Source organism: Solanum stenotomum, chromosome 7 (assembly GCF_019186545.1).
Source record: "Solanum stenotomum isolate F172 chromosome 7, ASM1918654v1, whole genome shotgun sequence".
NCBI lineage: Eukaryota > Viridiplantae > Streptophyta > Magnoliopsida > Solanales > Solanaceae > Solanum > Solanum stenotomum.
The window spans coordinates 48,462,901-48,477,976 of record NC_064288.1 but is presented as its reverse complement, the minus strand read 5'-3'; the positions used below and the strand labels follow the sequence as shown (position 1 = coordinate 48,477,976).

The 15,076-nt window shown below is 35.7% G+C and overlaps 2 protein-coding genes across 2 annotated transcripts; both read left to right on the top strand.

The window, feature by feature from the left end:
• Positions 1–2,305: 2,305 nt before the first annotated feature.
• Positions 2,306–8,238, top strand: LOC125871598 (ethylene-overproduction protein 1-like). Its single transcript, XM_049552229.1, has 4 exons — positions 2,306–4,727; positions 5,136–5,427; positions 5,510–5,819; positions 7,517–8,238. Exons 1-4 carry the CDS (start codon positions 2,704–2,706, stop codon positions 7,750–7,752), a joined length of 2,862 nt encoding a protein of 953 aa, XP_049408186.1. The 5' UTR covers positions 2,306–2,703; the 3' UTR covers positions 7,753–8,238.
• Positions 8,239–10,476: 2,238 nt separating this feature from the next.
• On the top strand, positions 10,477–11,580 carry LOC125871148 (uncharacterized). Its single transcript, XM_049551738.1, has one exon. The coding sequence runs from the start codon at positions 10,521–10,523 to the stop codon at positions 11,331–11,333; it is 813 nt and encodes a 270-aa protein (XP_049407695.1). The 5' UTR covers positions 10,477–10,520; the 3' UTR covers positions 11,334–11,580.
• Positions 11,581–15,076: the final 3,496 nt, after the last annotated feature.

Below are 15,076 nucleotides of genomic sequence, written 5' to 3'. Positions count from 1 at the left end.
GCACATAATTTTGAATTTGGAGACTTTGAACAAGTCTTATTATCCATCTAAAACTTGTTTGATGAATTCATATTGGGAATCGAGGAATTTGAATGTGATTCGTATTCTAAAATAACAATTGTGATATATCAGATGAGGGAGAAAGCTACGTGGTTGTCAGGGGATTCAAATTATCCGAAAAAATTGTATATACAAATAAAATAATACACAAAGTGATTAAATAAATATTTTGGACACCCTTGACACAATAAGCTATTGTAGCACAGTGATCTTAGATGTCTCACATGAGCCCGTGCTTTATCGCGATCGCAAAGAAAAAATGATAATTATAATATTAAGCTACATTTCATAAATAAATAAATTATAACTACATTTTATAATTAAACTCTAAATCATAGCTACTTATGAAATTTTCTCCGTCTTTTCACTTTTCCGTACTTGAGAAATGAGAATCCTTTATTTCACAAACTACTTAAGTTAAAACTATTTCACAACTTATTCATGTAGATGCTTTAAATAAATGGAAAATTGTATGAAATAGCAAATTATTAATTCAAATTAAATGTTATAGACATAGTTTATTTTAATTGTAATTCGCAGTAATCATCCTTTTTTTTGCCATCTGATTCGGTATACAATTAGCCATTTTCGGTATACAATTAGTCATTTTATACATTTTGGTATAAAATGCGTTTGTGTTTGTATAAAGCGAGAGAAAAATATATATACAAATACAAATACATATATTTTCATCCTATACACTTATAATTATACAAATACAGATCTTATTATACAAATTACAATGCATAAATGAATTTATACAAAACTAAACAATTTGCATAAAATTAGATGTTTCTATCGAATTATACAAATCAAAAGCTCCATAACAAACATAAAATTTGCTATGGAGCGCAATTATATAAACTATAGTTATAACATACAAATATGATTTTTATGTTTACTATGTGAAAGTTGCTCAAAAATAAAATGTAGCATCAATAATCTGATTTTTTTTTTTTTGCCTTATAACTGAAGATGATAATAATGTGGCCATCAATTCATTCCAATGGAAATAAAGTAAATATTGGTATAATATAATTGAGCGTAATATTATATGTGTTGTCATGCAATAGTTGTGTACTTTTAGATCATGTTTATCCCTAAATATTCTTGTTTATAAATAGCTAAAATACACGTATTCTTATTTCATATTTTATTTCACATAAAATAAACTATACACCTAATTAATCAAAGAGGTCTCGGGTTTGAGCCCCTTTAGGTATGAAGTCGCCTTTGTTAGGAACGTTTTACCCCCTAATATGGGATTTTTCAGCGCGAATTTAAATTTAATCAAGCTTCAATACGGATATCGAACACCAAGCGGAAATAAAAAAAAACCATAAACTATGCAAAAACAACCCCTTTTCAACTCCATTAAACATAAAGTTAATTTATTTATTAAATGTCCTAATTTCAATCATTAGTGTGTAACTTTGATGAGTGATTTTGAAATTTCAACATAAAAGCAGTTGAAAAATTAAGTCTACTCTTTACTCCTTTTTTAGAATTTAAAAAATTTCATCAAACTTTAAAATATAATTTTCTTACCTTCATGCCACTAATTAACAAAAATCAAATGCTTACAATATAATAAGTCTTTGTATGTAATTCAAATATTTTTGTAAAATGAATTAATGATGAACATTTTAAAGAGTCATTTGATAATTAAAAAAATCATCCTTTTTTCGAATTTTAAAATTTGAAATAAGTTGAATTCAAGAATTTTAAAAACAACAAAAAGCTCTTTTCATTTTTCACTCCAAATTACTTCAAAAAGGTAAAAAAAAAAAAACAATTTAATTTGTATTCATAACTAAATTCAACTCTAATTTTCAAAAACTCATTTTTAATTTAAAAGTAAATATTAGTCCCTCTATTTCGTATTAAGTAAATTTTTTTAGGCTTTTTCATTGTTAAAAATAATTTAATTGCTTAAAGTTCAAGATGGATATTTGAAATCTTTTTCAATTTTCCCCTCATTTGTTGAGGTTTTATATTTCTAGAAAATAAATTACACTACTTACAAAAGAACAACAGTAGAAATTATGATTTAAATTATATTCTTGAATATTTTTCTTAATAAGTATACCTCGCCTCACAAATTGTACTAATATAAATTAGAGAGAATACTATTTTTTTAAAAATTTCACGATGAAAAATATCAAAGGCTTGCTATTAAAAGATTGTTTTATGACTATTAAGATTCTTCCTTATCCAATAAAAAATGAAGTCATTCATCCGACAAGGCGAAACGGGTACGGGTCGAATAAAACAGGTATTGTCGGAAAAGATGGCGCGCTGAAATACAACACAACATCTCCTCTTTCACCGGTTCCCCAATTTTAACGGAATTTACAATTTCTCTCTCGAAACCTCTTCTTCCATCTTTATCTCTTCTCCAGGTAAACAAAACCCATCCAAGATTCCATTTTTCCATTCTTTTTTCCCTCAGAAAGGTGAGGTTTTTCAAGATTAAATACCCATTTTTGTTAATCGTTTTGAAATAGCCTGCAGCACCATTGTTTTGTATTTATTTGTTTCTTTATAAAGATTGGTGTTTGCAGGTCAAAGATTGTATCTTTTTTAATGTATAAGGTTTGTTTTTATGTTTATCTTGGTGGGTATTCTTGAATTTGAGGGAATATGCATCATAGCATTTTTTCAACTATGCGTAGTTTGAATATGATGGAGGGGTGTAAGGGAACCCAAGTCTATGCCCTTAATCCGTCTGGTACAACAACAACCACCAATGGGTTTGGTGGTGGTGGTGGTGTAGGGGAGAAGTTTTTACAGAATTTGTTGGCTAATCCTGTTAGGTCTAGATCGGATCGTAATTTTCCAGCTAGTCAATCGAAAGATGAGGTTAATATGGGTGTTTTAGCTGAAGCCCTTGCTAGTTATGGCCTGCCAAAAACTGATCTACTTGAGCCTCAGATTGAGTTTTGTTTGAAACCTATGAATTTTGTGGAGACATTAGCTGATGTTTATTGTAGGATGGAGGGTTGTGCTCAGTTTGGCAAGTCAAAGATGTTTCTTGAGCAATGTGCTATATTTAGGGGATTACCGGATCCTAAATTGTTTAGGAAGTGCCTTTTGTCTGCTAGGTTACATGCTGTTGATGTGCACACCAAAGTTGTTCTTTCTGCCTGGTTGAGGTTTGAGCGAAGGGAGGACGAGTTGATTGGTGTATCGGCCATGGATTGTTGTGGGAGAAGCATGGAGTGCCCTGGCAGTGCTTTGGTGACGGGGTATAATCCTGAATCAGCTACTGATCCTTGTATGTGCCACCGGGGTAAGGATACTGAAATTAACATGGATGAAGAATGCTCCACTTCATCGAGTCGTGGAAATGAGGAAGAGGATTTTGACATGTCATTTTGTATTGGGGATGATGAAGTCAGGTGTAGGAGATTTAACATAGCATCACTTTCTAGGCCATTTGAAGTCCTTCTCTATGGTAGCTTCATGGACTCGCGAAGGGAGAAAATAAATTTTTCAAATAATGGGATTTCTGCAGAGGGGATGAAAGCTGCTGAGATGTTTAGCAGAACAAAAAGTGTGGACTCTTTCAACCCTGATATTGTCCTAGAGCTCCTGTCATTAGCCAACAAGTTCTGTTGTGATGAGATGAAGTCTGTTTGTGATGCGTATTTGGCATCTTTGGTCTTTGACATGGATAGTGCTATGTTGCTTTTTGAATATGGACTGGAGGAGAATGCATATCTTCTAGTGGCAGCATGTTTGCAGGTATGTTTAAGGGAACTTCCAAATTCAATGCATAATCCAAATGTGTCAAGACTCTTCTGCAGTTCAGAAGGTAAGGACCGATTATCTTACGTAGGACATGCTTCCTTTCTGCTCTACTATTTTCTGAGCCAAGCAGCTATGGAGGATGACCTGAAATCAAACACAACAGTAATGCTGTTGGAAAGGATGGGAGAATGTGCAAGTGAAGGCTGGCAGAAGCAACTAGCATTCCACCAATTAGGTTGTGTGATGCTTGAAAGAAAAGAGTACAAGGATGCACAGAAATGGTTTGAGGCAGCTGTTGAAGCTGGTCATGTTTATTCCTTAGTAGGCATTGCCAGATCCAAATACAAGCGTGGTCATATGTACAAGGCATATAAGTTGATGGACTCCCTCATCTCTGATTATACACCTTCTGGGTGGATGTATCAGGAGCGATCAATGTATTGTCAAGGAAAAGAAAAGACGATGGATTTGAGTACAGCTAGTGAACTGGATCCAACTCTTTCTTATCCATATAAGTACAGAGCGGTTTCAAAGGTAGAGGAAAATAGACTTGGACCAGCTATTTCTGAGATCAACAAAGTACTTGGCTTCAAGATTTCTCCTGACTGCCTTGAGCTTCGTGCTTGGTTTTTAATTGTCCTGGAGGAATATGAAGGAGCTTTAAGGGATGTTAGGGCACTATTGACTTTAGATCCCCATTACATGATGTTCCATGGGAAGTTGCAAGGTGAACACTTGGTGGAGCTTCTAAGTCATAATGTTCAACCGTGCAGTCAGGCTGACTGCTGGATGCAACTATATGACCGATGGTCCTCCGTAGATGATATTGGCTCCCTAGCTGTTGTCCACCATATGTTAGCTAATGATCCAGGGAAGAGTCTCTTAAGGTTCAGGCAATCTCTCCTGCTTTTACGGTATGCACACATTTTGTTTCACTATAATAATCATATTGTTCGGTATATTCATCTTTATGTGCTGTCTGTTTCCTTTCAGCCGCTATAAAGGATTTTAAGCTCTACTGGTTTATAACTTTAGATTAAGTATATAATTCTAATATATCAATTTTTTTCCCGTGAGATACTTTTGTCTCTGGGAATATGGAAATCGATGAATGATTGTAAAAGTTAGATGCTTCCCTCCTTGTTTCATGAAAGTTGACTGTAACTACAAATATTCTGGTCCACTGTGCACTTAGCTTACAACAAAAACTTACATACACAACTTGATTTCTCATGCTTGAGAAGCTGAATGTGAATATCTGGGAGGTGTATGGAGTTTTTTTCTTTTTGCGCTCCTTGGGACTGATGTGCACTTTTTTATAGATTAAATAGCCACAAGGCAGCAATGCGTAGTTTGAGAGAAGCAAGAAACCAAGCTACCTCCGAGCACGAAAGGCTAGTCTACGAAGGATGGATATTATATGACACAGGTTATCGTGAAGAAGCAATTGCTAAAGCTGAAGAGTCTATCTCTAACCAGAGATCGTTTGAAGCCTTTTTCCTGAAAGCATATGTGTTATCAGAAACAAGTCCTGATTCTGAATCTTCATTGTATGTCATACAACTGCTTGAGGAAGCTCTTAGGTGCCCTTCAGATGGTCTTCGGAAAGGCCAGGTGAGTGTCCCTTTCAGTCAGAAACTAATTCACGAATTCTAGGAACCAAAAAGATTTACTTGAAAACTACATTGCACTGCAGGCTCTCAGTAATCTGGCAAGTGTCTATGTAGATGTTGATAATCTAGATAATGCGATTGATTGCTATACAAATGCACTGAATATTAAGCATACACGAGCCCATCAGGGTCTGGCACGTGTTTACCATCTAAAAGATCAGAGAAAATTAGCTTATGATGAGATGACAAAGTTGATTGAGAAAGCAAAATCTAATGCATCTGCTTATGAGAAGCGGTCTGAATATTGTGATCGTGAAATGGCAAAAAGTGATCTTAGTATGGCGACAAAATTAGATCCCCTACGAACATACCCATACAGATACAAGGCAGCTGGTAAGTTACCCTTGGCTTATTTTCGTACCAAGTAATCGTTGTGTTCTGTAGTTTTCTGATTGCTTTCTTACATGTAGCAGTGGAAATTCTTTTGGCCAGCTGATTGTAAGAATCTCTTTCTTTAAGCTATAGGTTGGTAGTGCATATGTGAAAATGAGGTTTCACCAAAGCCCACATGAGTCCTGTACTTCAACATGTTTATAATTACGGAAAGATCATCCAATGGTAATCTAAACATGTTTTCACGTCAACCCCAATATTACACAACTTTTGTTAAACAACCGCAGTTTCCAAGGACTTTTAAAATATAGAACACTGACCTTTAAATCGGTTATAGTAGCAACAGCTTCTAGATGATTATAATGGGCATTATCTGATTGTTCTTTTGGATTCACATGATCTTTTCTTGTCCAATCAAGTCTCACTGCCTGTTCTTTTGGATTCACATGAGCTTTTCTTGTCCAACCAAGTCTCACTGCCCAGAGAGTGGATATAAGTGGTGACAGTCGAAAAAATATTCCAGTAAGTTAGTGAATCTTGGCATTTCAACTTGTATTTCACAGTCCTAACTTGAGACCAATATGGAGAAGACTTTTTCTTGGAAAGAATGTCTTCCAATTGTAGGACTCGCAGTTGCATCCAAGCATTCATAGCTTGATTTTGTTTGCAAACTACTGTCATGTGAATGTGAAGTGTAAAACTGCATAGCAACAGTCAGGATTAAAGTGGCTCTGCAGTTAAGCTGATCTAGAATGGTACAAATATGCAAAGTAATTTAGCTAAACCTCTCTTCATTTGTTCCCCTTAATTTAAAAAAAGGGTAAAAATTGTACTTGTGCTTGTGAAGTCCTAAACTTGTAATTCAACTGAGTAGTTATTTTCACTCAAATTCATCTGTCAGTTTCTCATTGGTGGTGCTATTAGAGTTTACAGTCCCTAGACTCTTTTGCTCTGACTAGTGTCTTAAAACGGTCCCTTTTAATTTCCTTTGCTTCTTTTGGCATCACTATATGGGAATTTGATTTCTGGAACAAACCTATCTGTTTGATTGGTGAAATATTTTGGGTGATTGGTGAGTCATTTTGAATTGCCTCCTTTGACTCGTGCATGCTTGCGTTTAGATAGGTTAGATACTTCTTATATTAGGAGAATTATTGTTAAGGAGTAGAAAGGGAGTGAAACCTCAATCTAATCTTACACGTGCAAGGACATTCTTAGCAAGTTAGACCTTTATGCATGTATATATTTTTAAGATTTTTGTATCGGCCTTAAGACTGCAACATGATCTGGTCAAGCTTCACAGAAGAATGGAAAATGCAATTTCGAAAAATAAGTTTGTCATGTTCCCTGGTTAACTTGTCTGAGGTTACGAAGTTTGGAATCAGTTCCTCTTTTTCCTTCTCAGCATTATTTCCCCCCTAGATTGTACAATGTCTCCTAACACCCAAACTCTAGGCCATTCAGCTGAGTGAACTGACCTAGAAGTGCTAGAGTAGTGTTAACTGAACGTGGATCAGTACATGACATGAAATATTTTGTTCTAGGAAAAGCGCAGCCCTATGCATTGTGCCTGGCTCCCCCACCCCCACTTTGTATTTCGCTTACTGCAGAAACCTCATATCTTAATGTGTATTAATGTACTATACTATGCTACAAGTTTTTGAATGAGAAAGTAATACTGGAAAATGCCTGTTCAGTTCTGATGGATGACCACAAGGAAGCCGAGGCTATAGCAGAGCTAACAAAAGTCATTTCTTTCAAGCCAGACTTACAACTGCTCCATCTTCGAGCAGCATTTCATGACTCAATGGGTGACCTCACTTCTGCAATTCGAGATTGTGAGGCAGCGCTGTGTCTTGACTCCAGCCATGCAGACACACTTGACCTCTATCAGAAAGTACAGCAACGAGCTAAAGAACAACCAAAAACGTGAAAGGAGCAAAAGATGTGTATTGAGCTTCTTCTTGGTGATTGTTGTTTGGAAGTGGGTGCCTAAGTTTTTTATGGTGCACACAGGGCCAATACGTAATCATGTATGGAGCTCGCTCGAAAATTTTCATGACTTAGAGAAATTCAAACTAGATCTGCACATTGGCCATTATGCATGCTCAATAGCAGCAACAAAGAGCAAGAAATTAGAAATCAAATGTACATAACTTTTTTGGTCAACCATAGTGAAATATTTGTGAATTTCATAGAGCAGAGTTCTCCAGATACTTGTTTTTGTCCCATTGCAAACTTTGTTGAGACACTTCATTTATGTGCTGAGAGAGTGTTTTCTAACTTCTTCTACACTTTTTTAAAAGTATGCACAAGATTCACTCTCAAGCTTTATGTGAATGTTTTTTCTTTTGGATTCTCACATGAGAGGATCAAAATTCTGATTTTCATTGTATTATATGAAAAGGATTCAAGTGAAAAATGAGATGGTCTTGTTTCTGTGTTTCTTTTATGTTTCCAAGATCACTTTCTATGCAGCCTATAAATTTGAATGAGTTAAACTTCTAATTACACAAGTCACCTAAAAGATAATAAATTATTAGAGTTAATATCTCATATGGTCACTCAACTATGCACTATTTTCTCAGAAAGTCACTCAACTTTCAATTTTCACTCAAAAGTCACTCAACTTTCAATTTTAACTCAAAAGTCACTCAATCTATTTAATTGTTTTTTAATTAAAATTTGCTGATATTAATTGTTCATATAACAAATCAAAATTTTAAAAAAAATAAAAATACCATTTAAACCATTTAGTGATCCACCCACCTAATCCGACCCATTAAAAAATATAATATGACCTATTTTATTTTGCCTTTAATCCTAAATTTAAACAATTAATATCAACAAATTTTAATTAAAAAACAATTAAATAGATTGAGTGCCTTTCTGAGGAAAGAGTGGATAATTGAGTGACTTTTGAGTTAAAGTTCAAAGTTGAGTGACTTTCTGAGAAAGAAGTGCATAGTTGAGTGACTTTTGAGTGAAAATTGAAAGTTGAGTGACTTTTTGAGAGAAAAGTGCATAGTTGAGTGACAATCTGAGGTATTAACTCTAAATTATTAGTATGATTTATGAAGCAGATAAATGCTATAACAAGCCACCTAGCTACTTGTCATGATTAGATTTAGAAATAAAATAAAGGATAATTTTGGGAAGATGGTGCAAGATTTAAAAAAAAAAGGAAAAACCACATAATTACACCACCATTACTATCATAAATATTAATTCACTCTATAGTTTGAAATAATTATATGTCTCACTAAATAATTTATTTTGTACTAAATCTTTAGTCAGATACACTACTCTTTAGAGTCAAATAAACTACTCTTTTAGAATTCAAGTTAGATACATGCATTAAAGATACATGCGAGTGAAAGAGTTAACATGTATCTTTTGATACCAGATACATTCTGAAAAACAAATACATAAGGACAGAGACAAGCGAGAGAGAGTCAACATGTATCAAAGATATTTTCTGAAATTCGGATACACAGGGAGAGAGACAAGCAAGAGAGGAGAGAGGAGAGAGGTGAGCAGTAGAATTAATGTATCCTAGATACATGCAATCACACTTGTATATTGTGTATTTGAAATAAATTATAACTGATTTGACTTGCATGTATCCGAGATACATGAATCTAAATGCACTATATACATATATCTGATAAAAAAATATGATACAAATGATAATTTGAAAATTAAAGTGAAGAAACATAATTAGATCGATTCTAAATCAATGGCATTTGTATTGTTTTTTTTTATTTGGTCAAATAGTACAAAAAGGGTTACAAATATTTCTAGGCGACTGTAAAAGAAATTACTGCCTATTAAAAAAAGACAAATTACTTAACTACACTCCTTTACTTACCTTAATATCCATTTATCCCTACTTATTTCAAAAATTTCAAAAATCCCTTATTTACCTAAGTATCCTGCATGTATCCCGTGCACAACGCTATGTATCCCGCTATGTGGAATGTATCAAACGCTATGTATCCCGTGCACAACGCTATGTATCCCGCATGTATCCCGTGCACAACGCTATGTATCCCGCTATGTGGAATGTATCAAACCTAATGTATCTCGTGCACAACGCTATATATCCTGCAAACATCATTTTTAAGGAATTTTTGATAAATAAAAAACTAGAAGGGATAGGATGTTATTTAGTACTTATAATATGTGGTTCCTATAATTTATACTTAAAAAAAAAGTAATAGAAATATTGCTCTATGATTAGGGTCGGATACTAAGTCATAAGTGAATCCAAGATTAAATTTGATGCGTTCCGCCTCTAAAATCCAACCAATTTAAACCTTTGAAATTATTGGTTCAAAATTTAACATTTGTTAATATTCTAGTATTCTACTATTTTTTTACATAAAAATATATTTTTTTGTAGTAAAAATCTTCCTTTAATGCAAAATAATCATTCATACTTCAAGATATTCTGGCACTAGCACAAAAGTACATTTAGAAGCCATGTGGCATAAAAATGTTTCTTCTCTTGAGTAACCTGTGACATGACCAAATAAATGTTACACTTTTTTAGCTCAAACCTCACGAGAAGCCCATAGTTACAACTATTAATAATTATGACTAAACTTTTTAAACCTAATTCACACAAATAACCACACAAAGTGTTCAACTTTTCTTATTTTCTCCATTTCATGTTATACATCCAATATCTCTAAATCCATGGAAAAACAACTAGAAGTAGAAGAAGAGAGAAAAGAAAAATGTACAAGAAAATTAGATTTTAGTGCTCCTCTTTTGTCAACTAGACGTTCTAGTGAAAAATCATTTTCTTGTCCAAATCAACTTTCAATTGATATTTTTAATAGAGTGCCATTTTCTTGGGAACAAAGCCCTGGAAAACCAAAGGAAATGAGGTTAGCAACAAACATTGAAATTGTACCACCTCCAAAATTGCCACCATGTATGTGGCATACAACAAAAGATCAATTATTAGGTACAAGTTGTACTACTACAACTACTAAATCATACGATGAGGTCTATGATGGCGATATCGACAATGATGATCATGATGTTATAAGGAATATTGACAATCATGATGCATTCTCAGATGCTCTTGATGTTTTTTCGTTAGGGGATGAGTCGATAGACGACATGATTAATGATGAGACGGAATATAGAATATCGAATAAGGAGGTTGTTCACGAGGAATGTTATGATTGGTGCACCAATAAGCCAGCAGTACCAAATTTCATCATTCAAAGATTTCTTAAAGATGCAAAGGAACTAGCTATTTCATCTGCCTTGGAAAATAATAGGAAGAAATTACTAGAGGATGAGCAAATTAATGGAAGAAGAACATGCAATTTTTCTCCTAAGGCAACAGTATCATGTGGGCTTGACATGTTTATTCCATGGAGGATAAAGCCCAAACCATGTTGTGTGAAGAATAGTGTAGTGACAGCTTCTCCAAGAATGAGACCTCAATGGAGCAACAAAGACAAGCATGCATTAGATGCGAATCCAAAATTTTAATAACATGTGTATATGTGTACCTTCAGCTGATCGAGGATGTGATCTTAGATAGAAGGCTATAAGGCTATGAAGGAATCGGATTAGGGTAAGGCTAGTAGATAGTTGAGAGTTGTCTCACTTATCCTTCCATACTAGTAGTCGTAGTAATTTCTTGGTCCTTGATGAATTATGTTGCTATATTTGTTGTTTCTTGTAGTTCGATTATATATATTATTATTTTATTGTAGTTATTGTTCTTTTCTCATAATGTTTTGTCATACCATCTTTTTTTTTTGCCGTGACTTCTTCACTCCGTTATTCTTTTTCCGAACAGAGACAAGCATGCATCAGATGCGGATCCAAAATTTTAATAACATGTGTATATGCACGTACCTTCAGCTGATCGAGGATGTGATATTAGATAGAAGGCTATGAAGGACCCGAATTAGGGTAAGGCTAGTAGATAGTTGAGAGTTGTCTCACTTATTCTTCCATACTAGTAGTCGTAGTAGTTTCTTGGTCTTTGATGTTGCTATATTTGTTGTTTCTTGTAGTTCGATTATATATATTATTATTTTGTTGTAGTTAGGCGATACTCTTTCTCCGACTAGAGTTATCCTTATTTTCCCCGATGTCGGCTTCACGAGTTACATCGGCGACACTAGTTCTACTTCGCGATTTGAATTTGATTTTCGATTTGGTTCCAAAGACTTACATTGATTGGCTAAATATGGACGGCGTTCCACAGACATTTCTGAGTGTGGATCGATTAGGACTCTTTCAGCAGCTACATTGGCACCTTTATAGAGCATCCGGTTTAAGTTCCGGCCTCTATCGCCCAGATACTTATATAGAGCATCCGGTTTAAGGTCCGGCCTCTATTTCCCAGATACTTATATAGAGTATCCGGTTAGAGTTCCGGCCTCATATACTTGATATTTGTGATTGATTACTTGGGTACTTCTGGTGAGCATCCGGTTAGAGGTCTGGCCTCCGTACTGTCAGATTTTACTAATTAGGGTTGAGGTTCTGATTCGTGTTCTTCGTTCTTGGGTTCTTTTATGCAATTCTCTTTAGTTATAGTTATTTTGTGTACTCGTCGGGCTTATGGGGGTCCGTTCGGGTTTTTATTTAACTTGCGCACGAGTGTACCTTCTGGGCTTATGGGGGCCCAGTTAGGTGTAGTTAGCTTATAGATTACTTTAGTTAGTTCTTTGTACACTCGTGTGCATTCCCTTGTTAGTTAGATTTTAGTTCTTGACTTCGGTTTGTGTTATTTCTTCTTTTCATATTGCCTTTACTTTTCAAGTTCAGTCGGCCTATGATGCCTACTGGGTACCGGTTGTTTTGATACTCATGCTACGCTCTGCATCTGTTTCGTGATGCAGGTCCGGGCACTAGTAGCCAGCGTTGATCGAGCTTGGAGCAGTCTGATCCGGAGACGGGGGTGAGCACACGACGTTTTGTACTATTTCAGTCTCCATCTGTATATATAGACTTGTCTTTTTCCTTTCGAGACAGTCCAGTCTCTGTTGTCCACTTTTGGGACTTGCACTCATTTTGTTAGTAGCTCTGTACTAGTGACTTCCAGGTTCTGGGAGGGATCTTTATTTGTATATATGTTTTTGGTTTGCTTCCGCCTATTTATATTGTTATTTGCCTACTCTTGTTTAGTTTCTACCCTCAGACCCATTACTTGTTGTTCCAGGTTACGGGTTGGCTTAACTATTGGTGGGTTATAGTAGGTGCCATCATGACTTAAGAAATCGGGTCGTGACACTTACACTTACGTGGCTCATAGTTCTGGGACTATATGGGTACGCTGAACCCTAGTCCAACTCGGTATTATGCTACTCCCAATGGATTAAGTAATTAATACATTATGACTGAATTTCTGTAAGTTACTGGATAGCTCGAACTGAACATGCAAACTGAGAATGCAACAATTAATCTGATAATGATGCATTCATAAACTGAGGCATGTATAACTGAATATTGAAATATCTGACCTAGCATGTGTAATTCAAGAACTAAAGAAATACATAGCTAGGGTTCTGAAATTCATGCGATAAACTGAGCAATAACATGATAATCTGATTTGGAACATTTAAAAAACTAATTCATGATGATCTGTTCAAATTCTAGAAATCCTAGGTCTGTTCATAATCATGGAATCAAGAATCTGACTGAATTCTAGGGACCTAATGGGCGAAAGGAACCCACTAGTGAAATCCCACATACCTGGTGACGAATTCCACAGAGATTTTTTTTGATTTCAGGGCTGGAACTGATGGAACCTTGCTGCGTTTTTGAACTAGGGTTCTTGACCTCTCTTCTTCTCTTACGCTCTAATTTTTCTAAGTTTGATTAATGATTTGACTTAGGTAAGTTCTAGTTATGTTTCTAGGCTTAAACTGACTAAAACCTCATGATTTAGGGTCTAAACGACGTATCTTAGGGGTTAAACGAAATAGGAAAAGACCAAAAGACCCCTGACTTAATTGCTGTCGGAGTGACTGACGAACTGGACTGACGGGCCGTCATTCAATCGACGGTCCGTCGACGGTCCATTGATTGGATCCGTAGGTCGAGTCTGCCCGACAGGGCTTCACTAAAATGGGTATAACTTTTCACTCGGAGGACGGATTTTAGCAAACTCATCAGAGTTGGAAAGAGGATTCAATTATCTATCTTACCATAGGTTATGGGACACACTTCATTATTTGACCATATGAAGTTGACCCAATCACAATTTTCATCTAACTGGCTGCTAACCCTCACCTACGGTTTGACCTATGGACCGTGGATCGAATGACGGTCCGTGCTGGTCAACCGTTAATCGGGACTGAAGTTGGGCTTTAGGGGCATCGATCTACGGACATGAACCACGGTCCGTGACCTGACCTACGGACCGTAGGTCCGACCGTGGGTCAACACTTAGCCGAATTTCTGGCTGAGTTTTGGGGGAGTTGCTGACACGAAACACGGACCTGCAGGACAGATCGTGGGTCCTCCAACGGTCCATGGATGGTGCCCGTGAGTGCCACCTGCAACACCAGAAATCTGCAATCTGGTCTATTTTCGGATACAGGGTGTTACAATAAAGACCCAATGTCTTTCTAACCAAATCTTGAATTTCCCAAATCCTTATGTGTGGTTGAGATACAATTCTGTCCTTAAACTTTCCAGCAATTAACTTTGAATTACACAACTTGTTCCTGTTTAATGGAATACACTTGTGAACAGGATGATAGTTCTTCACAATGAAATCACCTGAGTCCCTGTCAATGGAAACATATAACAACCATTTACAGTTAGCATTTTTGCACTTCACCCTCACTCTATGTTTTTCAGTAGGTCTTAACTTTATCTGCCTCCTGTACTCTACAGCATAATCTGCCACTGCTTTCCTGAACTGATTTACACCCTCAAAGACCATTCCAAGCTAAAATATTGAAACTTCACAATCTTCATCATACCTAACTTTTTTGCTTCTCCTTCTAGCAGGTATATCTACTCCCCTAACAACATCCACATCTAGTTGTTCACCACTATCATCACTCCAACAGTCAGAGCTATCAATATAATCTTCATCTCCACCTAATTTTCCTGCATATTTGTCAGTTTTATTTTTCCCAATATCCTCAAAGCCTCTATCTATACCACCAGCCTCTCCAACTGGTATTTCTTCAAATTCAGTAGCCTTTTTTCTCTGTTTTTTTGTTTCTTTTTTCTTGTCTAAAAGCTCTCAACTCTTCATCAAT